Source organism: Vidua macroura, chromosome 4 (genome assembly GCF_024509145.1).
Source record: "Vidua macroura isolate BioBank_ID:100142 chromosome 4, ASM2450914v1, whole genome shotgun sequence".
In the NCBI taxonomy this organism is placed as follows: Eukaryota; Metazoa; Chordata; class Aves; order Passeriformes; family Viduidae; genus Vidua; species Vidua macroura.
Window position 1 is genome coordinate 5,916,900 of NC_071574.1, and position 25,926 is coordinate 5,942,825.

Here is a 25,926-nt window from a genome sequence, read left to right on the forward strand (position 1 = left end):
AAACCCCATTTTTCTAGAAATGAGACACAGGAAATAAATAATTTCTGGTTCTGTAGGTTTAAGTCCAGATCTCTACAGCAGGATTATGAACCCCACTGCTTCAAACCTCAGCAATACCTGGAAAGCATCCCTAGGCAGTGGCAGAAGAGAGAGAACCACCCAAAGAACTCCTCCTCGTGTCAGAGTTCTTCATGTGACTTGGGAGATTCAGTACACAGAAACAAGAATTTGCACCAAGTGGGGCTTTCCAGGTTGGAAAGCTACTTCCTAACAGCACGCCCTTGTATGGGCTTGCAATGGTTTGCACCCCTCAGCTGAAGAAGTGTACACTCCTTGGGGCATTGCTGTTGCCAATTCCTAAGCAAACACCATTCCAAGAACACCGGCAGACAGACTGCTGCCAAGCCGTGGTCCAACACTCCAATTTCCAGCAAGCAATGACACAGACACAGCAGAAGACAAAGGAAAGTCAGTCTGTACCTGGGTGGTTGTGTGGTTGACTATAGCCTTCCCAGGGGAGGAGGGTGCTGACTGCTGCACTGTGAGGATCTGCTGTCCTAACGCTACATTCAGTGGGACGCCCACCGTCTTCTGGGGGGAGCTGGGAGGCTGGGAGGCCACTGACACCACTGTTAGCTGCTTGGCAAAACAAAAAGCAGTTTAAACCTCTGTGCAGGATACAGGAGCCTGTACATACACATTCCCCTCCTCAGGACAGCACAGCTCTCCACCAGAACAGAGCTCTTTCTGTGAACAAGGGTGCTGCATTTAACCACAACTCACACGGGTCCAGCTGTAACAACAGCTAAGAGAGCCCTTAGGAACTTGAAGGCATCACTGGTTTCCAGCACCAAAAGGCTCCTGCAGAAATCTAGCACAGCATCTGAGTGGGAGTAAGGGGTTGTCTTTCCATTTGTTTTGTTGAGTTTTTTTTAAGGAAATTGTCCCATTAAAGCTTGAGCATTGTCAAGAGGGATCTTCTAAATAAAGGCATTATAATTGGTACAATGACTATTTCATCACAAATAGGAATTTTAAAGAAAAGCTGTTCAAAAGAAAATTCTCACCTCACACTACCAATTCAGCAAAGTATAAGAATATCAGTACTTTCAAATCTACACTGCAGTTTCCCACAGAGATCCAGTCTTCTGACCACATTTCTGCAGAGTGCAGTGTTTAAACACTCTATAGAACCACATCCCTTCCAAGGCTGGTTTTCTACTTTCTGTTCTAAACTTCCTTATATTTTAGGAAAAATCAGATACTTAGAATTGCTTATCAACAGTAAATTCAAGAGGTAACCCTTCACACTCACTTCTAGTTAAAAAAAGTAACTTTAGAATAAAACTTAACTTCTTTATGTTGCTTCTCTTACTAATAATTGTCAAACACAAGACTTTTACTCCATCTGTATAACATTGCATCACTAAAGCATAGCCAAACTAAAATAATTCTTTATTCTCACTTTGTTTTTATACATGAGATTTTAGTTTGCCTGCACTGTGCATCTTGTCCCTCTACCTCCCTTTCTCCAGCAATATTCCTCTTCTCAAGACAATTATCAAATCTAAAGCACAAGAGTCACCCTGACCTGTGCCAATCTCCAGCTCTGTGCAAGGACCATTGCAAATCTCATTTACTTTAGAAGTGATCAGGGAAGACTAAATTGCCTGTGCAGTAGCAGGCAATGGTTAATAAGTGCTGACCTCCTCTTAAACAGCCTGTTGACGTTTTATGAAGGCATTAAAAATAATTTGAGTGCTTGGCTAAGAGTGAACAGCTGCTCTCAGAATCGATGCTTAGAGAATGGCAAGAAAGGGAAACTATGCAGTAATGCATATCTACTTAAAACAATAGTAAGGGAGCCAGTTGGAAAAAAACTAAATTAGGGCATCACCACAGAGCATTGTGATGCAAAATGGAGACTCTGGAGATATTTTTATGGACTCTGGAGACATGTTTATTATCTCTGCAGAGATAATAAACAGCTTGTAGCAAAGACACAGAGAACTCCATTCAGACCACTGTGCAGGAGGGATAGAAGGCTGCAGCCAGAACAGTCCTTACCTTATTGGGGGATTTGAGTGGTGAGATAGCTATTTTATTCGGTGTCTGTTGTGTTGTTGTGCTCAAAGATGATCCAATGACTCCACTCTCAGAGATGGTTATTGTCTTTGGTGGTGTCCCTGGAGCAGACTGTGAAAAAACCCTACCTATAAACAATGAAGATACCATCAGCTCCAGTTATCCCTGGTCACAGTAACTTTTAAAGCAAAGTTTTCCCTGCAATTTGTGCAATTTATCCCTACTTCTGAGAGTGTACGACCTGACAGGAAGGACACTGGCATTCTTTAAGTTAGATTTAGCAACCAAGAAGAAAACAATTGCTGTTATTACAAACAAAAAGACAGTTTTCTCGGGCTGGGAAAAAAGAGCCAAAATGCACGTTGAGCTTTCTGTGCCATTCAGCTGATAATTCTTGACAGCCAGGACAGCATCCTGAGGAGCAGAGCCCTCCAGTACACCTGCACCACACACAAACACCCAGCCAGCTGGCAGTTTCCTGGGAAAGCCCTGGGCTGCTGCCAATGCACAGAGAAACTGAGCATCTGTGGGAGACTACTTCCTTTGAAACCTCAGCCATCAAACACGAGCTGTGTTACAGTGACCAAGAAAAAGATGTTTGGTCTGTCTACAATCAGCTCTGAGGTTTTTGGGTTTTTTCTCTTCTCTGTTGATGGTTGCCTCTTTCACTGCCTAACAGATTTTAGTCACACTACCACCTATGTTTTCATGTGTGTGTCATATATTCTCTCACTTTTTACAATGCCAAAGAAGAGTAAACATCAAAAACGGCAGCTCCAAATCGTGACATCAGTTTCAGGAATATCGCAAGCTCCCAGAATGGAAAATATTTTTTTTTTCTCCATACTTTCTAAGTTTCTTTCCAAAGAATGCTTGACCACTGAGCTTTCCTCTGCTCCACTTTGGTTCAGACTCATTTCTGTCATAGCTTCTGTCACCCATTCTCTTGTACTACATTTATAAAAATAAGAAAGAAACAAACAAATACCAGCATAACTTTTCCATCCAAAATCAACTAGTGGCATAACAATTAAAGTGAACTGGAACTAACACAAAAAAGCACTATCCTCATGGCAAGTTGATTTCTTCTGAAGTCTGTGTGCACTAAAACAACCACTTTTGTGCAGTCTAACTAACAGCATAGATAGTTGCCAGCAGCTGCTAAAGCCATATGCAACCTGAAGAATGTCAGTCTGCGGGGAATTTCACCATCTAGAGGTTTCAATCCTTTGAGTTATTTTCTTGGTGACAGCTTTCCCCCTTCTCACTACATCTCCTCCTTGGCATCAGCTTCCTAAAGAGAATCTGGTTGCTTATGTTGACAAGTCTTTCAAGTTTACAACTTCCACCTCAGCTTGCAGGTATTTTCAGACAATTAAAAATATTTATCAGATTCGGGAAAACATGCATAAAAAAATCAAAACACAAACCACAAATGTTACACTTTCTCTAAAGTGATCCCAGCCTCTCAAAGCTGGCAAGCTGTGCTGGCTGTTTGGAATGGTGAGAGAAAACTGGTATTTACAGATTTCCCTCTCAATTAATGAAGCAACTTTACCTCCCAGTGGTGGTTTTAGTGATGGCTTATGCACAGGTGATTTTTTCAAAATACTGATTTAAAAACTGCAAGTAATTTTTAATGTTTTTGGGGTGGGTTTTTTGTTTGTTTGCATTGTTTTTTTAAACACACAAACAACTTAATTCAAGCATTTATAAGTATAGTAATCTTCTTACAGGTCTATGCATTTGGTAGGGCATTTGAGAAAGAGGACAAACTGGGAGTGGGATGGGGAATTCCTCTTTCACCTGAAACACATGTCAGGCTGCCTGCAGCCTGACAACTCAAGAAAGAGATTATGTTCCAGCTATGTGCCATTCACTGGCATCTATCAGTGTTTTGAATAGAGACAGTAGCATCCTTTTTAAAACCAGCTCAAGTCCCAGTGCTGTAAAGACTTAACAAATTTGTTTAAATACCCAGAAAGGATTTTAGGCCTACTTAGGCTGATCAATCTGTAAGCAGTTAGACATCTTTCAAAGCTCTAAAGACAACTCCAGCTTCCTACATTTGTCTTTTTCAGAAAATTTAGATGTGCAAGATGTTTAGCAACAGACACACTGCCATTATATACAAGGTATTACACTGTGGTTTTTTCTTTAATTTTGTTGGTGTTTTTGCTGTTCTTCTGTGGTCAGTTGGGCTTTTATTTTTTTTATAAGGATATATAGAGTTGTTTTCCAAACAGAAAGACCATTTGTTATTTGCCTTAATTACTTTCCTAGATACTTCTGCGATTGTTATTTTTGAAGTAGGTGAGCAACTTAACAAAAACAACACAGGTTTATTCATTTTCTTCATTCAAACATTTTTTTTTCTGTTACTTGCATGTATTACATTTAAGTCCAACTATAAGCAGATTAAAATAATACAAAAGTATTTGTCTCCCTTTCCCCCTGTGTACTTATAAAATGTTTCTACAAATACTTTCTGTTCATCAAGTAATCTTTTCCGTGGCTCTGGGGTATTTTTTCCTCCTCCCCAAAATCCATGAACTAAAAGTACCTTGCAGTAAAAGCAACTCTGCAATTCCCAAGATTATTCTAAATGAGCTAAATATAAAGGTACCAACAACTGTATTTATCTGCTTCTACCAAAAAAGTTTTCTGATTTTTTTTTAATTGCTTGAGGTACTTTGACAGAAACTACAGTAAAAGTGTTGAGACAGAAGAATTTCTACAATTACCATTTCTTTGAAAAGCCTTTAAAAAATGGCAAAGCAAAACAAGTCAAAGTAGTACAACCTGCAATGACTGGTGACACTTGAGTGGTCTGCCCTGTAACAGCTTTGCTATTGATTGGTTTTGCAAATATCAGCTTGGTGATCACCGGGCCAGAAGTTGGGGTTCGAGTCTTCTTCGCAATCTAAAAGATGGAGGAAAAAAGATCTAAAGTAACTTGAGCATTTTGGATCTAAATTATTGTATTGTTAAGTACATTAGAAATTTAAAAGGGCAATACTTGTACACACAATTAGAAGAATAACTGTGTATCTTGCATTTCATCTCCACTTCTCTATATGGAACGAACTAGGAGATTATCCTTGACACCTCAGAATGACAGCTACCAAAATAGGATAGCCAAATCCCTCTCAGCTTTTTCAGGAGATAGCTTTTTGTGCAAACACCTCATCTTCAAGATGCTGAAATTATTCCTCACGTGTGGTTGGTCTACACAAAAATGTTAAAATTAAATACACAACTCTGAGTATCTGATACTTTAAATGAAGTCACTTCTTTTTGAGCCAACCAGGACAAAACTTGTCCCCAGTGATTTAAATATGACCACTACTGCTCTGAAACATCTCTTGACCATTTTGACATAGCAGCACACTTGTTTTGCAAATGGGGAAAATAGTTTCTGCAACAGTTCCCCAAAAGCACATGGATCATCAGAGCCTGCAAGTTTTGAGTACTCACTAGCCAAGAACAAATCAGTTGGCTACCTCCAGGTACAAGGGGATCTGTTTTCATATTGCAATCCAGTCTCCTGAAACACAGCTGGACCAAGAACATGTACAGCAATTCAATGACAGATCATTTCAGCTTGAAATCTTTGTAAGCAGGAGTGTATAGTCTTTAAAATTTTAAAGAAGATTTTTCTCCCCTTCCACACTGAGAGAAGTTAACTACCAGATGCATTTATTCCAACAGTTTTTATACAGTGGCACCCAGTTAGCGAATAGTTCAATTTAGAGGTTGACTTTTTCCAAAGACTTTTAAGCTGCTGACTGCAGAGGCTGCCTGTGGATGTGGCCTGAGTCTATGTGAGCACACTGGAAGGCTGTGAGCTCACATTTACTGAAGCCCTTACACCTGCCCACCCCACAGGTGAGGTACGTGCTGCCTCTCCTCCACCACATCCCGTGGGCACTAGCCATCAACTCCAGCAATATCAGAAAGGCACAACATGAGCATCCACATGGGGAGCCACCTCTCAAGGGCACAGAGCCACCTTTCTTACTCAAGCAGCTAAATCAGAAATCTGCCTGACATGCAAAGATACAGAGCTGACAGCTACTTTCGACAGCCTGAGTAAGTTACAAGTGCTCAAATGAAGCAATTGAGTAGGCTGGAAGTTATGGTTTCCTCTACAAACCCCTATCTATAGAATTTGTTGCCTGAAAACACCTTTTTTCCAACCACATAAGGCAAAACCATTCAAAATATTCAGCAGCACATAACAAATTCCTCAGCTGCTCCACAAAGAGCACACCTGAGGCTGCCCCAGCTCCCAACAGCACAGTCATGGCACGGCCAGGGAAGCTGGAGCTCCCTCTGCTATGGCACTGGAGCCCTCCCAGCAGGCTGGTGTGGAAAGCCAAGGGCACTTCTGTGTGCCTGAGCTACAGCCAGCCAGAGAAGCCAGCAAGGAGCAGCTCTGACACCAGGCACTCCCAGAGAATGGATCTCATTTAAAGGAAGCCACATGCTGCTCCACAGTTACACTACAAGTGCTCCTCAGGCATAGTAGGTGCTTTATGGGTGATATACGATTGTCAAGGATCTAAAATGAAACAGAGGAGAAATAAACCTGTTCTTTCTGGAAATATATTAAGTAAAACTTTGAAACATAAGTTGTTTGAAGAAGCAAGCTTCATTCACAGCCCTGTTCACAAATTTAACTCAAAGTCATTTCTAAATTTCAATGATTCAATTATCTTAGCACAGATAGAGCTGAGAGATGAGTAAGCATTTTATGCGTAATTTTTTTTTTTTCAGCTTGAACACACTTTAATTTCTGATCAATTCTACACATTTCATCTGCTTGATTTGAGATTTCTGTTTTGCTTAAATTAATCTTACCTTGCCATAAGGTATTATTGCAACTCAACTGTTATTGCTTTTTCTCTGAAGCAAGAGCTAAGTCTAGCTCAGAACATGATGAGCACTCAGCAGAACAGCCAGCTCTGGATAACAGCAGTTGTTTCCCAGTAACAGTCAATAAATGTGCTTAAAAGACTTGCACGAATGTATGTAAAATACTACCAACTATTAACACAAAGTATTTCAGAAAAAAAACTTTAAAATCCCAAAATAACAGATCAACACAAGTAGCCCTGCTTCGCTCACACTCGACTTGCAGTATCCTCCTCAAATAAATTTCCCCCTGCTGTTTTGTCTACAAAGAGGGAGGTCTAATATACAAGTAAATCCCTTCAGGGCTTAGGAAACAGCAAGACAAATGTGGTTGGTTATAAATGAGGAAGAGCACTCCTGCCCCTACCTGCTGCCAAGCAAGCCTTTCTGAGTTTTATGGCACTGGATAACCCCAGCCACCAGGGAGAAGCTTCTCTACACCACTGGGAAACTCACTGCCCATTTCAGTAAAGACTGGAGAAGCCAGAGGAAATAATCAAGATGCCACTCTGATACTTCAGAATGGGCAAGTTCTCTGGAGCACTTTGCCATTGCCTGTAGTGATCACAAGGAGCTTCACATTATACCCCTGCCTATGTAAGCTAAGCATGCCCTCTGCAAGTTACTTTGAGTTAGACTGCAAATATATTCCCTGGAGCAACAAGCTCTTCCATAGAAATATTATTATATTTAGGAGCGCACACCAACCTTCTTTCCCCTACAGAAGTCAAGAGATCTACCTGCAAGCAACTTGACTTCAAGGGTCAAGTTTTGTCTTCCTAAACACTCTCCACTAAAGATGAACTAGCAAGTTCATACAGCTGAACTTTGTTTTCAGACTGCTCTATTCACACAGAAATAGGCACACTCGTACCTCACATTTACTGCTGGATATCCACATAGTCAACTACCACAGAGGAGCTAATACACTGTAAATCCACTCCCTAGATGACCTGTTGGGAGCCTGTCAATGTACTCACTCTCTATGTCGTTTATATTTGGCCTAGTATGAAAAATCAGGGACTCTAGAAATGGAAAAGAACACCTTAACTTCAGAGATTAAGAAACTGAGCTAGGAATGGGAGTTTGGGGTTAGGGAGTGCACAAGGTCCCTTTTCAATGACGAAATAAAGCCACAACGATGGCTTAGCAGCTGCCTTGCCATGGTAGCAACAATGCTATGGACACTGTTAAAACCAGAGCCAGTTACCACACAAAACAAGCACAAGACAGACTTAACAGCAGCCATGGTGATGTGTCGGACACACGGTTCAGAGTCATGTGCAAGACCAAACTGCTGCTTAATAAACCTGGACTAAAGCAATAGAGCAGCAGGCACACCACCACTTTTAAGGCTGTAGGCAGGCAAGAGCCACAGGCTGAAAGCAGATGTACTTGCCCAGCAGTTTTTTTTCACACATCCATGGCACTAGTTTCAAATCAGGACAAGTTGCTATAAGGACAGTAATTAACCTCTGGATATAGATAAGGCCAAAGGCCCTGCCACACTTAACACTTCAGAGTCTCATACATCTAGAACTGTAAGCAAAGAAGGAGTCAAATTCCAAGAAACAATTTGCTGAACTCTACCAATTATGCCTCAGGTGCTGAGATTTCAACTATCACAATTAGATTACAAGATTAGATTAGATGTCAAGGCAATTGAGTTTCTCTAATGATACACAAAGCCTTTATGAGAGTGACCACAAGAACTGATAAAAGCTCTTTGACATCTAATCTGTACCAGTTCATTCTCAGCACCAAGTCAAAGTCTTGTGCTGCCCTCCATCTGAAATACCTGATTACAAGAGATAAATTACACAAGGGAGGAGGAGTCAGGGAGGCATTCACATCCTCCTTTTCCATTCACTGAAAGTTTAAGGGGCTCGTTCCGGGTGATGAGGTAAATGAATCACTTCATTTTCTAAGACAGGGACTCAAGGTGTGGGTTACCTCCCCTGTCATTCAGGGTAGAGTAGAGCCAGAATCACTCACCCAGCCTCATATGTCACTCTGACACTTCAGAAATTTTCTACAGGGAAAAGCACTGTCTATGAAGTGCTAATGTAATCATTTCTCCTGCAATATCGGGTGCTAACCTTTTCTTCTTGCTTTTCATTTCTACTCCCTCCTCTCCTTGTAGGAAAAAAGCAATGTCAAATGCTAACAATTCAGTCTGTTTTGCAAAGGGAACCAATGGCTTAACAAAAAGAAACCACAAGAAAACAAATTTACCCAGACTGCAATTAACTAGATTTAAAAATGGATGCAAATTCATTAGTAAGAGCTTCTGCTAAGGAAAGTGTAGAATTCCCAATGGTAAATCACAGAGGTCAATGGCCAAGCTGCTGATTTCAGACAGCACAAATCATCTCATGCAAGGAAAAACCACATCACAGCTAAGTCCTTCTCAGTTTCCTGTATCTGTCACTTGGCAGTGAATAATGAAGCCAAGTAACAGGAACTGATCCATTCTTAAATGTTCTTATGATGACTAAAGAGCAGAGACTTTCTTGAAAACTATAGTGACAATCATCTATGTTTCAAATGGCCATTATTAAATATGTTTCCAGATATGATGTAGCAACAAAAAAGGAGAAAGTAGAAATTGGTGCAGTAGAAATCATCTGCAACTTTAGAGAAAATATTCAGAATTGATCTTATTCACCTGCCATGAAATACTAATCAAGGAACATTTGGCTAATAAAATTCTTTAAACTTTGTCATTTTTATGTGCAGCTGATTATTTTTAATAGCATACTTAAGAGTTTAATTTCTCATTTCATTTAGACAGTAAAATAAATATTTTCCTATCATAATCTGCACTGAGTTCTACTTGTCCTTCACTTTAAGAAGTCTCATTTCTGCCTCACTGCCAATAGAACAAAGTCACTCACATTTAGTTCTGCCACATAACAGATGAGAATCAGACCCTTTGGGTCATAACCCAAGTCTTTTCAACACATTTTCAGATCCAAGCAGATTCTCTGTGGTTTCAAATATCTCAAGATCCATGCCAGAGATTGGGAACAAAACCTTGAATGTTCAGCTTATGATAACTAGATTTGAGACAGACCATATACACCCTTCTGATCTTTTTCAGATGCTAGAAGTTTTTTTCAGAGAGTTTATTTAAACAAACTGAACGTAATAGGCAGAAGCTACTCTTCCATAATGGAGGCTATACTTTGAATAAACAACAACAGGCATATAAACTTGAATTCAGTCTTCCTGAAAGTATGTAGAATTTATTTTTATAAAATGAAAATAATGAGAAAATTATCTTCAATTTACTGAATAGTTCACTTTCTCTGAGGCAAACCCTAAGTTTCTAGACAGTAGCTAGAGGCAAACAGCATAAAATGGCAAACATATCCACAGATGAAAGCATGGGCTAAGAGCAGTATTGTATTTTTTTAATACAAAGAATAAATGCAAAGGCTGAAAGCAACAGTGTGCCAATCAGTGCAGGAAACAGACAACAATTGCAGCAACAGAACTGGTTTTAAGAAGTTGCATCAGCATAACTCATTTTACCTGTACTGTTTTTACTTGCTGGGACTGCAAGACAGAGGGCTGGGCCGCAGTGTTTATCAGCTGACTTCCCTGTGTCAAAGCTGAGACACCCACAACAGGTTTCACTTCCGACCGACCTCCAATGACAACTTTGATCTGCTGGCCTTGTACCTTGGAGTCTCCACCTTGGGCTTGGGACACGGCCTTCTGCGACTGCGGGAGCTGGCTGTGGGGTAATGCTAAAACAATAGGCTGGCCAGACTTGCCCAAAGTTGTTACAATCAGCTTTTGCCCATCTGGTTTAATACTCTGACTGCCTATTTTAATATCAGTGGCCTTGTTCAGAATAATCTGATTAGCTGAGATAGTGACGGGGGTCTGAGCACCAAGTTTATGGAGGCCACCTGGGAAGGCAGGCTTTACAGCTGCATTCACATCAGGGCTTGGGGCTGTGGTGGTCAGTGCTGTATCTCCTGAGTGGCTGCTGGGTGCAGGGGCCGATTCCGTGGTGACTGTGGCTGTAGTCGTGGCCGAGGAGTCGCTGCTGGAGTTTACGTTCACTATTTCTTCCAGTTCTGTTTCCATGGGAATAGACTCTCCCATCGGCGAAGACACGATAACAGCCTCGATGCCGTCATCTTCCACCAGAGTTATGCCCGTGTCCATGATTTCCTCAGGGAGCAAGCTGTTCACTTCTGCTGAAACCACCTCCATCTTAGTAGCTGTGGCAGTGATGGCCGGAGCAGGTACTGCAATATTTTAAAAAGTTATTGGCTTCCAGAAAACACATATTTTCAAAGCTTTATGAATAATATTACCAAAGAAGAAAATACAGTCAATTTTTTTCAGACTGAAAGGATTATGCATGCACAGGAGGGATATAATGGGAAAAAAAAAAACTGTTATCAAAATGTAACATACTAAGCTGAATTGAGTCTCAGTAATAACTTATATCAAACCTTTACAATATCATTTGCTGAAGTAAAATAAAGGCATTACCACTCCACTCTTCACACCACAGTACATAAAGAAGCAGTGCTTCTCACCTGAAAATATGGGCACATACATTTAAACTCACTGAAGTATGAAGCAAGAGTTAAACAGCTTTTAAAAAATCTAATAGATGATGATGTCTTCTCATACATGCCAACATTGATTAGCAGGTTATCTTGCTCAAGAGACTTATTATCCATACCAGATGTAGCATTATTGCCAAATTTTCATTTTGGAAATCTCGGAGAAAAACAAATCACTGTTTAGTGATGGACTTGAACAACCCCAAAAGCTCAATCAACAGCCACCTACCACAGGGTCAAGCCAAAGCCCTGCCACTCACAAGATGAACAGATAATCCCTTGATGCTGGCTATGAAAAGAGCAGCTCAGTAATTTTTTTACCTCAATACTCACCAGAAAATTTATAACACAAAATTCATTATTCATTTGAAAGGTGTTCTCAACATAAAACAAATAACACACCTTATGAAAAAAAAAAAAAGGAATTCTTTTTAAGAGCACTCAAATTCAGATTCAAAGCCAGAGTCACTTCCACTTGAGAAACCTTACAGACATTGCTGGAAATGGTCACCATTCCCCTAAAGCTGTATCAGTGTCAAGAGTCTGAAAACAGATCAGCTTAATAAGGCATTTTCTGCACTTGCTAACCCCATGAGCACACTTGGGCCCCGGATGGGTGAGCACACCACGTGGGTCTGCCTACATGCTCCTGAGTACTAATTATAAGCTCAAGGGGACAAAACCCTTACAAATTCTGTTTCCTACTTGCTAGGAAAAGCAGAGCTGAGTTTTAATACTAATTCATGAGGAACTGTGCCGGTGAAAATACTGACCAAATGCCGAAGCAGCATTATTTCCTCTGGAGTCATTGTGGGGCCGTTTTGTACAGCAGCTAACTACAGAACAGCTGCATTTCACCCACAAGGTGGAAGGATTGGGGAAAAAAGCCCTGCTAGAATTACACAGTTTCCACACCGAGATCCAGAGACTATGCTGGAACAGTCCTGGCCTCCCTGATGCCAAGGGTGCCACTCTGACCCCCTCACCTCAGAGTGCCAGCCAGACCAAACTGCCCTGACACTCAAGAAGCCTGAGCTCTGAAAGAACTGCACTGACAGTCAAACTCGCAGCTCACTTATTGGCAGGCATTTAAAGATACAAAGTTATCTGATGTCACTGCCAGAAATACCTCCTATGGAAAGCATTTCTCCCCCAGTAATGCCTGCACAGTGATGCCAGCCCTGGTAAGCAGCCCTAGACAAAACGGCCAGCTTGGAGGGACACATTAGTAATAGTATCATATTGCTGCCTTAAAGTCAAAGAGGTTAACTGCATAGATGATTACTCCAAAGTAGGCTGTTTTTGAAGACAGCATATGTTAAGGTCACTAGGTCTTCTTCTGAGCTGTGTCACTTGCCTGTCACCTCAGCTACTTGCAAAGGCTTGCGGCTCAGAGAGTAAAACTTCAAACTATTTCAGACACAAAAAAAAAAAAAAAAAAAAAAAAAAAATCTCAAACCAAAGCATCATCCTGTTCTCTACTGATATGCCCATAGGGCTTGGATCCAGAAGTTAGACTCCTAGTGTCAAGCACAATCCATGCAATGATTGCCTCCAAGTTTGTAAAGGAGAGAATCATCTAAATCAGACAGTGGGAAATCCACCTCACTCTGTAATTATAAATAGTTTTAAATAACTTGCTTTTGTTTTCCATTTGTACACGTTTTTCCCAAAAGGAAAAGCATTATTAGCATCTTTTAACAGTAAAATACGTAAATATATCTAAGTAGTTTTATAGTTCATCAGTTATTTGCATTCTTTATCCTTGCCATTTGGTTATGTAAAAAAGCGGTAAGGGCTTATAAAATACCTATATCTAGTTGAAAGCATATTTATATTAAAATACATGGAGTCAGGCTTTTAAACAGCATTTTGAGTCCAAACTAACCACTGCAAGTCAGAATGCAGAAGAAAAAGAAATATCACATCTAGTCTGGAATTAGAAACTGAGAGTGAAAAGGAAAGAAACATTACTCATACTTACTTAAGATTAACAACTTATGGCAATCACATAGGAAGATTTTGCAGTTATCAGGTAATTTTAAACTTAGCTTTCATTATTGTATTCAGGCTAGTGTGCTCAACAACAGCAAAAAAAGAACCATAACACAACCCACTCGGTCAATTTCTTCACTGCAGGTTGGACACGACTGGAATAGATAGATGAAAGGCAACAATGAAAATTTCATCCTGGCTACACCAGCGGCTGCTGTCAAAGGCAACTTCAGCATCCCTGCAGATTTTTACTTCTTGGTATCTAGCCAGGATTTCTCAACAGTTCAGCTGTTTATTTTTTACTAATGCTTTTATACAGTTTCCATTTTTCCAGCCCCTCTGCTAAAGCGATTACCAACAGTAAAAGCGTGCCAACCTCTTTTAAGATCCTAACAGCCTTGAGATTGTCAAGAAAGGGTAGCAAATAGTTTTAACTGTTTAAACCCTTCAAAGTTTCCTTCACTACAGCAGCTATGTTTTGAGTACTGAATAATGCACAAGTGCTAACTACAGCCCCTTGAAAGGATGCATCACTATGTGTTTAGTCAAATCTTGAAGGAAAAAACCAGTCTAGACCAAGCAAGTGTTTAAGATTCAGACTGGGAAACTCAGCAAATATCCTAGGTTCAGATTGCTAAACAGATTATTTTAGCCTAAAAAAGAATGGCCACACAATTAAATAAAAGTTCACCAAAAAAAAATCACATAATGAAGATTTGTAAACACAGCTAGCTCAGAACATCCAACCAGCCAAACACATAAAAAAAAAAAAAAAAAGTTAGAGACTAAAGAATATCATCAGCAAAGTCCTGGACCAACAACTTTGAAAAATGCTAGGTAGAGTAAAAAGGAGAGGAACAAACTCTCAGCTTGAGCAAACCACCTATGATCATCTTACTCATAAAACAGATTCCTATCCTTGATATTCAGGAAGAAATATATATATATATGATGGTATAAAAGATAAAGAGGATTTCTAAGGAAGAGGATAAAGAAGATCAGGATTGTAGGCAAAAATACAGAATGGTGTCTGACAGGTATCTGTGAATTATGATCTTTTTTCTCCATCACTAGCATGTCACTGCAAAATCTCTAAGAAACTCTGTTAAAAGTATTGAGATCAATCATATCAACATCCTTGTTGATAAAACACCAAAACAGCCACAGGGAAAAAAAAAAAAAAATCAATATAATTAAGCACAGTGATCTACAAAGAAGTAAACAAAATGCAAGACATAAAAATGTCTTGTACTTTACAATAACTGCATTTTATTACACGCAGAAATGTCTCAGTTTCACTAAGAATAGCCAACCTACCTGCCTGCAAATATGAGCAGTTTGAGTAGGGTGACAGGTTACAAAGCTACCAGCAGGGCTATGTACTGCAGGCAAGCAAAACACACCTTTATAAATTCAGATTATACAGAAACAAGGCTGCTGAGACCAGCTTTACATGAATTCCTGGGAAGGTGATGCATGTTAGCAAGGCCATGACAACAGAGCAGAGAGCCAAGGCACTCATCATCATTTGTGGCTGCTGGCCTGGTGGTGCTCACCTGTGGGAACACTCTGGTCTAACCCAACACATCTAGGAACACTGGCCAGACCTGCCTTGAGTCACTGGCAATGCTCATTTTGTAACCAAATTCCCAAGTATTGCTTTCACCAGAAAATAAGGAAGCCAGATCAGTAACAGTTTTTATATGAACACCTCTTGAAGTACAACACAAACCCACACCACCCAAAATCAAAAGCCTCATAAATGCAACTCATCTAAGTTACCCCTGAAGCAGCAGGGATTCTCTTGGGAGCGGTAAGAAAATGCTAAGTGAAACTAAGTATCATTGCCAGATACAGCAGTATCTGTAAGTAGTTCTTTAAAGCTGGGACAGATACACTTAAGAGTAGCACCCTTAAGAGCCAGCAAGAGCAAGTATTTTCAACTTCTGAGCTAAAACTGTGCAAAAATCCTTAAAAAGAAGTATGAAGAAGAACAATAAAGTCTGCCCCCAAGAAAGGGCAGAGTGAGGCTGAAAACCTGAGTCAGAAGAGTGGCAGAAAAGTAAGAGTGGACAACCTAACAAGTAATTGTTCACTGCAAGTACAGTGGACTCTAATGAAAATGCATATAAAAGAATGCAGGATCAACAGTTAGTCAGTACAAAAGGGGTGGCATTTTGATTTTCCATAGCTGAGACATAAATGTGCCAACACCATCTCTTCTCTTTCCAATCAAGGTGCAGCAGAGGACTGCAAGCAGGCTATGGCTCACACGTGAGGATTTTTAAACTCAAAAATCCCACATTACATGGTTGCATTCATAAAATTGGCATAAAACCTTAACTAACAAAGGTTTAAAAACACAATATATTTCCTTCCTAAGTCCATTCATTAGAACAAAGTCAAGAGCAGGAAAAAAAAGGGGAAATACAGAATGGATCCTTGATGATTTAAGTGAGAAGTATGAAATGCTGTCGACTACATCTTAGTTGCTTAAAGATATTGCTTTTCAAATTTTTCAGCTTCTGCTTATCTGCTCTCTCCAATCCTGGCAGATACGTAAACTCCTGAAGGCTGCCGAGCTGAAGAAATCTGATTTTTTTGGGACCTTAATACTTCAAGATTAAGCAATTTGAAATGCCCACCCCTCAAGTGCCAGTGCCTAGACCTTTCTGCCAGGACAGGGACAGGTAGCAGACCTGTCTGTAAAAGGTGTGCCCAGGTGCTGGATCTCCTGCAGCAGGTGGTAGGAAAGAGTTGGATTGCTGGTTCCAAGCACAGGCTGCAGGAGACTCACAGTCCACAGCCAAAGAGCCAAAAACTCCCCCCCAGCAGCACACCCAGAAGAGATAGGGGAAATAACGCTGAAGAATGGAGGCTTGCAATGGCAAGGACAGGCAGAAGGAAGAGACTTCTCCCAAAGGCTGAGGTGCCCTTACCAAACTGCTTCGCTGCTCTGCAGACAAAGAGGAAACACCCATCACAGCAGGAAAGATGCTGAGCTAAGGCAGCCCCATCTACTCCCTTTGCTGCCAGCAGCGGTTTGGGTGCTCAGACCATGGGACTTGCTTCAGAAACCTGGTCTGTGAGGGACTGGGGGATCCATCTGACAGAGAAAAGAAAGGGATCTTCATCCATAGGCTAGTCTGGATGGTGAAGAGAGTTTTAGACTAAAGTTGTCGGAAGAGGGAAACCGAGGGCTGTGATCTGGAGCAGTCTGGTTGGAGGTCTGCAGCCAGCAGTGTTCTCCAAGGGGTCAGTACTGGGTCTGGTCCTGCAGAACTTGTTAAATGATCTGGATGAAGGGACAGAGTGCATCCTCAGCAAATTTGTGGATGATTCAAAACTGGGAGGTGTGGCTAATACATCAAGAGGTTGTGCTACAATTCAGTGAGACTTGGACAGAGAGGAACCTAATGACATTCATCAAAAGTAAGTGCAGGGTCCTACACCTGGTGAGGTATAATCCACACACCAGCACAGGCTGGGGGCCTACCTGCTGGAAAGCAGCTCTGTGGAGAAGGACCTGGAAGTTCCAGGGGAGTAGTTCCATACAAGCCAGCAGTGTGTGCCCCTCTGGCCAAGAAGGCCAATAGTATCCTGGGGTGAATTAGCAACAGTGGGGTCACTATCTAGACCTCACAGCCTGGAGGGACTGCAGGGTGTCCTCTTCTGCAGAAACCCACCTAGACACAAACACATGTAGCCTGCCCTAGGTTCTGTTAGACTAGATGATCTAAAGATGTCCCTTCCAACCCCACCCATTCCGTGATTCTGTGAGCAGCTGGAAGCTGCAACAATTTAAGGACAATCCAGTGGAAATAAAAAATAAAAGCATGTTGCAATTATTCAACCATGGAACACTTAGTAAGCTCTCCATGCTGCTATAATTAACAGATAATAGTACACTTAAAACATGAGCACCCACTCCTGCCCAAAAAACCCAATACACAGAAGAAGAAAGAGATGATGTTCTTTGCAGACATGCTGTAAAGAAAAAAAAAAAAAAAATCAAGTTTTCAAAAGTATTCATGTCTTACTGTCTTCAAAATAGAAATGTTTTACTAAACTGCATCTTCTTCCTTCACCACAACAGCTGCTACAAATACACTTTAAGACTCAGCTATCCTGTGACCTATAGCTGTTTTCTTCACATCAAAACTATTTCTCACATAGAAGGAATCTCAGCATGATACCATAGAAATTCAATTACACAAACCAAGTACAAAAGCAATTTTTACAATTAAACTAACAAGGTCCTTAGAAAGAGTACATAACCAAAAATCCCCATTAGTCAGAGCCTTTCAGGCAAAATAGAAGGTGGAAAGAAAAAGGAAAAAAGCTATAACTAGGTTTTGGATAAAAGCAACATGTCATACAAATTGTAAATGGTTGAATTACATTACATGTACAAGTGAGTGCATTGTTTCCTAGAAAACCAGCATTTCAAAACACAGGAATATCTAGCTCTGGATTGGACAACCCCCTTTCCATCACAAGAAAATAATACTACATTGCCCAAAGGTACTACCTATTACAAAATGAGATTATTAAGGAAGAACATTCCAGCTGTTGAGAGGTACTGAGCAGTATTACGGAACAAAACACAACAAAACTCCAAGCACTCACTCAGAGTCATTAAAGTCTTAAACACTGCTTGTTTACCACGCACCTCACTCACAGCAACTTTCCAGGAAAGTACTGGAAATAACATTCCGTGCAGCAGAATACTTCAAAGCAGTTTGGATTGCCTTCTGTAATGGAAACAATGTTCTACTTTCAAGTAGAGCTTTAGGCAAACTAAAAATAAAATAGAAACTAAAAATAACAACATTCCCCTTCACCCTTCCCTTGGTTTGCACGCCAGTTTCAGTCATTTTCAAAACATGCCATAGCACAAAAGCTAAAACACAGAAGTGCACAGGTACTACAACCACCAAATACATTCTGAAGATGTTCATGACAGTGAACAATCCAAATTTTGGGTTCGTGGATTCCAGGGTCTTTACATTTAATCAAGTGCTTCTAACCTTATGTTCCATACAAACTTTGGGGTGAGACCAAAAGGAAAAAACCTTAAAATAACTTCAAGTAATTTAATTTTTTGCTGCATTTAGTAGGCCAATAGTAAGGCATTACGAATCTAAAGTTACATTGAATAAATATGTAGTGAACTTAGCTTGACTGATAAAAAACCAAAAACCAAACAAGCCTGAAATGTGAGGAGTTCTTATCACTAGGCCCAAAAAAATGCAGATTTTTGTCTTCTATATATAGCTTGAAATAAAGGTCTTGCTTTCCAAACTCCAGACACCTCTTGAATGTGAGGCTACAGAAGAATTCAGAGGACACAGCAATATCACACCATGAACACTGAACAAGTGTGAAAACTACCACCATTGACTTGATATCAAGTTCCTCACAGACTTTCAGCAGGTGTTATCATATTACACACCCTTAAGCTCAGTCTTGCTGCCAGCAATTTCAGCAAGAGTACATTTTAGAAGTGTATTTATGAACAAGAGTTCATCATAACAGAATCCTAACCTACCATTTTTATTGAGACTTTGCCAACTGGGAAGCACAATGATGATCCAAGTGCATCTCACCTATACTACACTAGCACTGCCCAGTTAGCTACAATACATGAAGTTCATTCTAACTGAAACAACCCCCCCATTACACTGATTTCAGTGAGGTATTTAATTAAAAAAAAAAAAGCTAAAATGCACAGAAAATTTTGTCCTAAAAGCTTAATTTCTTATGTGTCTTATGCAATCATGATCCTTTTCAAAGTTAGAACACCACAGAGATGAAAACTAGAGAAAAACCTTAAGACAAAAAAGTGCAGTGCTTTAAAGGTAGTGCTGTCAAGATCTGAACAGCAGTGAAAGCTGCTATGGCCACTACCACTTTTTAAACTTATCTAGATTGGCTTTCTTCATTTTTGACTCAAGTGGAGCATTAAAACAAAAATAAAGATAGCCCAAACAGTTACTTTGCAGTGATTTGCAGGAAAACATGCTTCTAGCTGCAGTCTCAGCAGTTCTACCAGCTTTAAACATGACAACACTCCACAAGTACAGAATATATTCACTTGCAGAAGGGCTGAGCTGAAGATAAATAGCTCACCTGGAGGCAAACCAGGACTTCATTCAGATTCCTTCAAAAACTACTATTAACACCTCCTTCCCACTTCAAGCTCTAGATAAAGCACCTCTGTATTCCTTTTGGGAAAACTTACTTAAACAACTCTGACTGTGCAATAGCTGACTGACCTTTGTGGAATGAAATTCCACATTAAGATTTTGAGTTGAAATCAATTCAACAGGAGAAACAGGAATTTCTGTGGAATCTTCATCCCTGCTCCAGTACCATGTGGGTCACTTCAAATGCAGGCTGCTCAGACCTCTGAAGTCTCATGTGTCATTACACAACAAGTTGAAGAGCTTCTGAAACAAACTCATACGTTTTCATTAGCTGTTGGTAAGAAAACCAACAGCTTTGGATAAGCACTTCAAAAACCCCCAAAAACTTACAGACGGGACTAGCCAGAAAGAAACATTTCAGTGACTAGGACTACACTGTATCTCTTACAACCTTTGTTTTCAGTATGCTGGAAGTGACACGGCAAGATATTGACACTGTATCTTATTCTACCCCTGGAGAAGCTTTATTCCACACAATATGCCAATGCCACCTAGGAAGAAGAGCTCTTTGCATGCACCTTCCATGCTGCTCACAGGGAAGCTATTCCAGTGCCCAATCACTCTCTGGGGGAGGAAAACCCTTTCCTAATACCCAACCTAAACAAGCAGCAGGCCTTGAGAAAAGCCCTAAATATGTCTTTACAGGATACCCTTCCAAATTTGATTTTCATGGCAGACATGCTCAACCACCCATTGGACAAGTCACCACCACACTGTCTGAGCTGATACCGATCCAGAATGTTCATCTCTTTCTCAGAATTACTAAATGAAGAAACAATAGTATGCAAAGCCTTAACTGTATTTTTTCCATGGGAAAAGTTGTTTGGCTTTTTTTTAATGTAGCAAGATCTAGCTCTTTACTACATCTAAAACCAATTTGTATATACAAAAGAAGCTTTTGCCAACTTTTTTTTTTTTTTTTTTTTGACAGCTTTTGTCAGTTCATAATTTTGAGGATTGGAGATTAACAGTGATTAACATATGACAGGACACTGGAGCTGACCTGCAGCTTGGCAGGTTCTCTGTGTGACTCAGCTGCCCTAGTCCATCACTACACAGTGAACAGCACCTCACACCCACAAAGAGCTGGACACACCTGAACCACAGGCTGTCACTCTGTAAATTCTCCTACAATCCAGCTCAGGACACACACCCAAACAGCTCTGTGACAAACTGTACAGTCCACTGAAACCAATTCAACAGCAGCAACAGAACATGAAAATAACTATGTGATGTCTTTCTGTAAAATTCTATAGCATCTGCATTTATCAATGTCATTAAGAATTTTTGTTAAGAATCCAGGACATCCAATTTGTCAAAACCTTTTATTCAACCTATTTCTTTTTGCTGACATAACATCAAAACTCACCTTCCTGCTCAGCAAAGAATGAGCTCTTATTTTTCCCAGTCATTCCAAATGGTAAAAATTCACAGGTAGCCTCCCTCTTGCCTATTTTCTGCTTCTCTCCTGGGGAAATCCACATTTTGTTTTGTCCATAAGAAACAGGAGTGACAAACTTTGACTGCAAAACTGACTTCAGCCTTGCTGGTCATTGCAGTGTAGCCAGTTCACACTACTGGCACCAAAACTAATCTCTGCAAATGGAAAATTCACCCACTGGTCATGTAATGGTCCAGGCATTCTCCTAGCAAAGAGAAAACTTATTTCAGGAGAAGATCAATGCCTACCAGCACAAGGTTCATAGTTCCCAGAGATTCTTGACTGCTTGCTAGTGCAAAGGATTTAGAACACCTACCTATGCAAAGTAGAATCAAGTCACAGTTTAGAAAGTGAAGGTCACTTGTTTGCCTAAGTTGATTTCAAGGGGAAAACAATTAAATCTTAGAGAAACAAATCCTTTTATTGGGTCATTTTATAAGCAAACAAACTAAAGAACAGGCTAGGTAATCTCCTTATTTGCTGTGTTCTCTCATCCCTTTTTGACAAATACAAACAAGCACATCAACTATTCCAGGCAACTGAAATTTACAAAGAACGACACAAAAAAAAAAAAAAAAAAAAGGAAATGCAGTTCTTAAGAAACTATTGACACCAGACATGCTTTCATTCATTCATTAGAAAAGCCTCCACAGAAGTATATGTATAATCAAGACTCATCCCGCTCTGCTGGCATATTGTCAAATGAAAGAGCACAATTGCATGTAGGTGATCTTGCTGTACTACATTTCTCCTAATTAACTGCCATTCTTCAATTTTGCTATTTTTTCCAATAATGGGTAAAATAGTGTCACTCATTTTAGGCATTCCCCGTTTTCTTACTCTCTCTGACACTCTATGTTTTGTCTCTAAAACTGAAAAGTTTGTTTTGTCATAAAGCAAAGAATTACAAAATCACTCAGCACTGTGTTTTTTCAACAGAGAGGCTTTTGTTTAAGCTTACTGAGCTAGAGATGCTTTAATAAAATGCATGTCATGAAACTAGACAAAGATGAATCCATGAGGAAGCTATGATTAACAAGGGTAAGTGGAAAAATTAATCATCTAAGACTACAAACTCACCATGTTTGCATATGTAATAGCAGAGTGAAAGCAAATAGCTTTAACACAGTAACAAAATATGTATGTGGAACACAGATAAAATTTCCATTCTCTTTCCCAATGCCCACATAAGACAAGTCAAGGAGGCAGTTTGTCTGCATGCTTCCCTGAGGACCACGGCTCTAGGTGTAGAAAATACAATACCAATGGCAAACAATAGCAAAGAAAAAAACTCAACCTCATTCCTTATCAAATGCTGAATACATAACCAGTGTAAGTATCCAGTCTTTTTTCCAACGTTTACAAGGAATACTTAAGAAAATACCAGGTGTTCTTCTACCACAAATTAACCATCTATAGTCACAAAATAGTTCCCAAGGCAACCATAATTCCCTCAACCAACGCACACCATTCCCTTCCCATTACTCTACATTCTGCTAAGTGAGTGCTCACTGCCTGAGACTCCACACAAACAACTGTGTGCAGCAGATCAGAAGAATGGGCAAGGTACACAAATTAGCAACTCCTACGTGTTAAACTGACACTTGTCAAGTGATACATATATGAGAATTTTATATTACACAGTTGAGGTTTTTGGGTTTGTTTCATTTTTTTACCATGAGAAGATTGCTTAAGCTCATGTTTCCACTGCCATGTTTATAATAGAGGTGCTAGCTGATTTTTTTTTAAGACTGGACAGAGAAAAAACAAAAAACAAACCAACTTGTCCACATACCAATTATGAAGACATCCTTCTTCCCTTGGCAAGCTCTGAGTCATTTATGCTTCCATTATAATTTTAAAAGGAAAAGCAAAAGCTAAAAAAACCTTATATGCCAATGAACTGATAATTATACACTAATAAAACAAGCACCTGCTACAATTTTATAGGACTTAGTGTGAGCAATATCCTAGCAATACCTTTATTGCACGGTTACTTCAAATAGCATCATTTGCTACTTTGTGTGTGCACGAGCAGCAGCATTACTTTCCCTGTATTTCAACTCCTTGTGTGTTCTAAGCCAGCACTACTGCTCAAGGTCTCCTGTCCACCTTTGGCATCTGCCTTTTTGTTTCCATCCGTTTTCCCTCCTTGTGCTAGCAAACATCCAGATGAAGAAGCCAGGCAGGAGCAAAGTCATTCAAAACCAACTGTAGGTTGTCACAAAGCCATTTTCTCTATGCCACTGACACTGGTGTCCAACCCAGGAAGAAAACTAATCCACAAAGTTGTAAACAAATTCTGGTGAGTCAGTGTGCTGAGACAGCTCTGTTCAAAGTCTGTGAGCACCAGAGCAGCACAAAGACTTTTCACAGAAACAAGTTTCACCCAAGGAAGACAGACTTCTCGAGTCTGTAACAGAAACTGCTGTTACTCCAAAGGAATAGAAACCCCAAAACAGTCAGTCCCTAAAAATGGGGATTCTGTATGTACCTAGAACTCGTACAACAGATCAAAGCAGAGCCCAGCACTAAGGGCATACCCCTCATATGGGCAGCAACATGTGCAATAGCAGGATGGCTTCTGAAGGGAAGTGATGCACAAATTAAGGAGCTACCAATCTACATCCAGATCTGGAACATGGGAATCTCTACTTCATGTAGCTTTACACCCCACAACTAATCAAGGGATTATTCTGTTAGTCTTCCTCTTTCTTGTGTAAGAACATTCCTTTCCAGACTTCTAATGACGTCAGGTGAGCAAGCCTAGTCACAGGCTGTACTGAAAGCCACATGCTGCTTATCAGCTTTCTGAGCAACTGAGGAAACCAAGCTATTCAAATATAAGGCCTGGCAAAATAGAAACTTTTGAAACAAGAATTCAAGAAACATTTTCCACTTCTCTTTGGGAGCTCCTGAAACTAAGAATAATAATAAAAACCTGAAGAATCAGAGTTTATCTCCTAGGTACTTGCTATGAAGGGGCCCACCACACCCTTGCAGTGCTGTAGTGTACAACCTCTGCAGGACATTAGGATGTGCTTCTCACAGCATGTGAGCACTACCTCTGTAACAGGTATGGAGAACAAAAGCACAATCACACCAAGTGACAGATGAGGTACCACAGTTTGTTGCTGAAGCAGAAATCAAAACACAACCCCCCCAATCTACCTTAGTTCTCTCTTAAAACATTTTTCAAACAAGTGTAAGGGAAAGGAACCTAAGGGGCTCTGATGGTTTTTCCAAATCTAAAATAAAAGATATTGTAGTGTATGAGATAACATCTCTAAGGTTGAATTCTGACAGTACTCTTCATCATCACCCTTCTTATGCACCTGTGGTTTGCAGATACTCCACCTGAAAGCATATAAAACTTCTCAAGAATTCAAGAATGACAGAACTGTTCAGAGCCTTTAGTTACAAATGATCTGAGCTGGACATCAAAGTATAAGCAAAACAAACATCAGCAGATAGTTCTTGATATGTAAGCTGAACAAGCAGCCTTGCATAACAAACTGCTGAAGCTTACCCCACCACAACAAGCATGAAGTACTTTTTTATCCCATTAGGGAGGCTGGGCTGTGTTTTCAAACACACTCTCCAAGCCAGCCTGCAAGATTGTTTGGCCTACAGAGCAATACAACCACACCTCCCTCTCTAGGCTGGTGCAACTCTGTACAAGGCATGTAACTAACATGTAACTCAGTGACAGATATGTAAACTGGATGTCTTGACAAATAATAATTTTAAAAGAAAAAAAGACAAGTCTAATGCATTTTATTTTACAAAAAGATTCCACTGACAGAAGAAATATATTCAGCTGATAACCTACTATTCTTCTTGCCTCCAATAAGCCAAAAGCTATTGTGAAGAAGATAACCACATACTCAAGGATTGAATAACCTGTTTGTTACTGCCAGTTTAATGTAAACATTGCAAAGAACACTCCGAGTTATTTCTCTATATTCAGTATTTCCTACAGTAACCTTAATATATTTCAAGGAACTGTTCAGAAGGATAAAACGAATGAAAGGTGATTTAAATATCTGTCCTTTCCTCACCTGATATCTTAATTCTGAGAGCATTCCTCCTGATTACAGTATATTCCAGCGGACAGTTTCATGTGCTCTCAGTGCCACCAGGCTTTCCAGAATCCAAATCCTCAATATCAAGCATGACATAATTAGTACATGACATGCTTCGAATTCAAGGCCACAAATAATCAAACACACTCTGAATACTGATACACCTCATAACAAGAAAGATGATGACAAAAAAAGCTAGGACTGTCCCAAAAGATGGTCTGGCTATATTCACCGATTCATTAAGTTTGAAAAGCACCTCTGGAAATGATCCTGTCCCTACCTCCCTGACAAGACAAGGCCACTTGGAGCAGGCGACACGGGACACAAACCACGGCGTCTCCACAACCTCCCAGGGCAGCCTGTTCCAGTGCTCTGCCACCCTCAACATAAAGCTCTTCCTCGCGTTGAGGTGAAACTTCTGGTATTTTTGCTTATGGCCATTTATCCATATCCTGTTGCAGAGCACCACTAAAAACTGCCACCATCCTCTTGGCACCTGCTTTTGAGATATTTATATGCATTAGTGACATCAGTCTTCTCTTCTCTAGACTAAACAAGCCCAGCTCCTGCAGTCTCTCCATACGAGAGATGCTCCAGATCCC

The 25,926-nt window shown here is 40.2% G+C and overlaps 1 protein-coding gene across 5 annotated transcripts in view; it reads right to left on the reverse strand.

Annotated features, from left to right (window-relative positions):
• LIN54 (lin-54 DREAM MuvB core complex component) overlaps positions 1-25,926 on the reverse strand; it is a 39,770-nt gene that overhangs the window by 12,813 nt on the left and 1,031 nt on the right. For 2 of the 5 annotated variants that reach the window (XM_053975009.1, XM_053975010.1), the window contains exons 2-5: positions 10,540-11,267; positions 4,888-5,008; positions 2,068-2,213; positions 481-636 (exon numbers count right to left, since the gene is read on the reverse strand). In XM_053975009.1, the coding sequence (XP_053830984.1) occupies positions 481-636; positions 2,068-2,213; positions 4,888-5,008; positions 10,540-11,232 (1,116 nt within the window). In that variant the 5' untranslated portion in view covers positions 11,233-11,267. Of the gene's footprint in view, positions 1-480; positions 637-2,067; positions 2,214-4,887; positions 5,009-10,539; positions 11,268-18,261; positions 18,284-25,926 lie in introns of those variants that run through there. The other 3 variants (XM_053975011.1, XM_053975012.1, XM_053975013.1) reach the window with 3 other exon arrangements.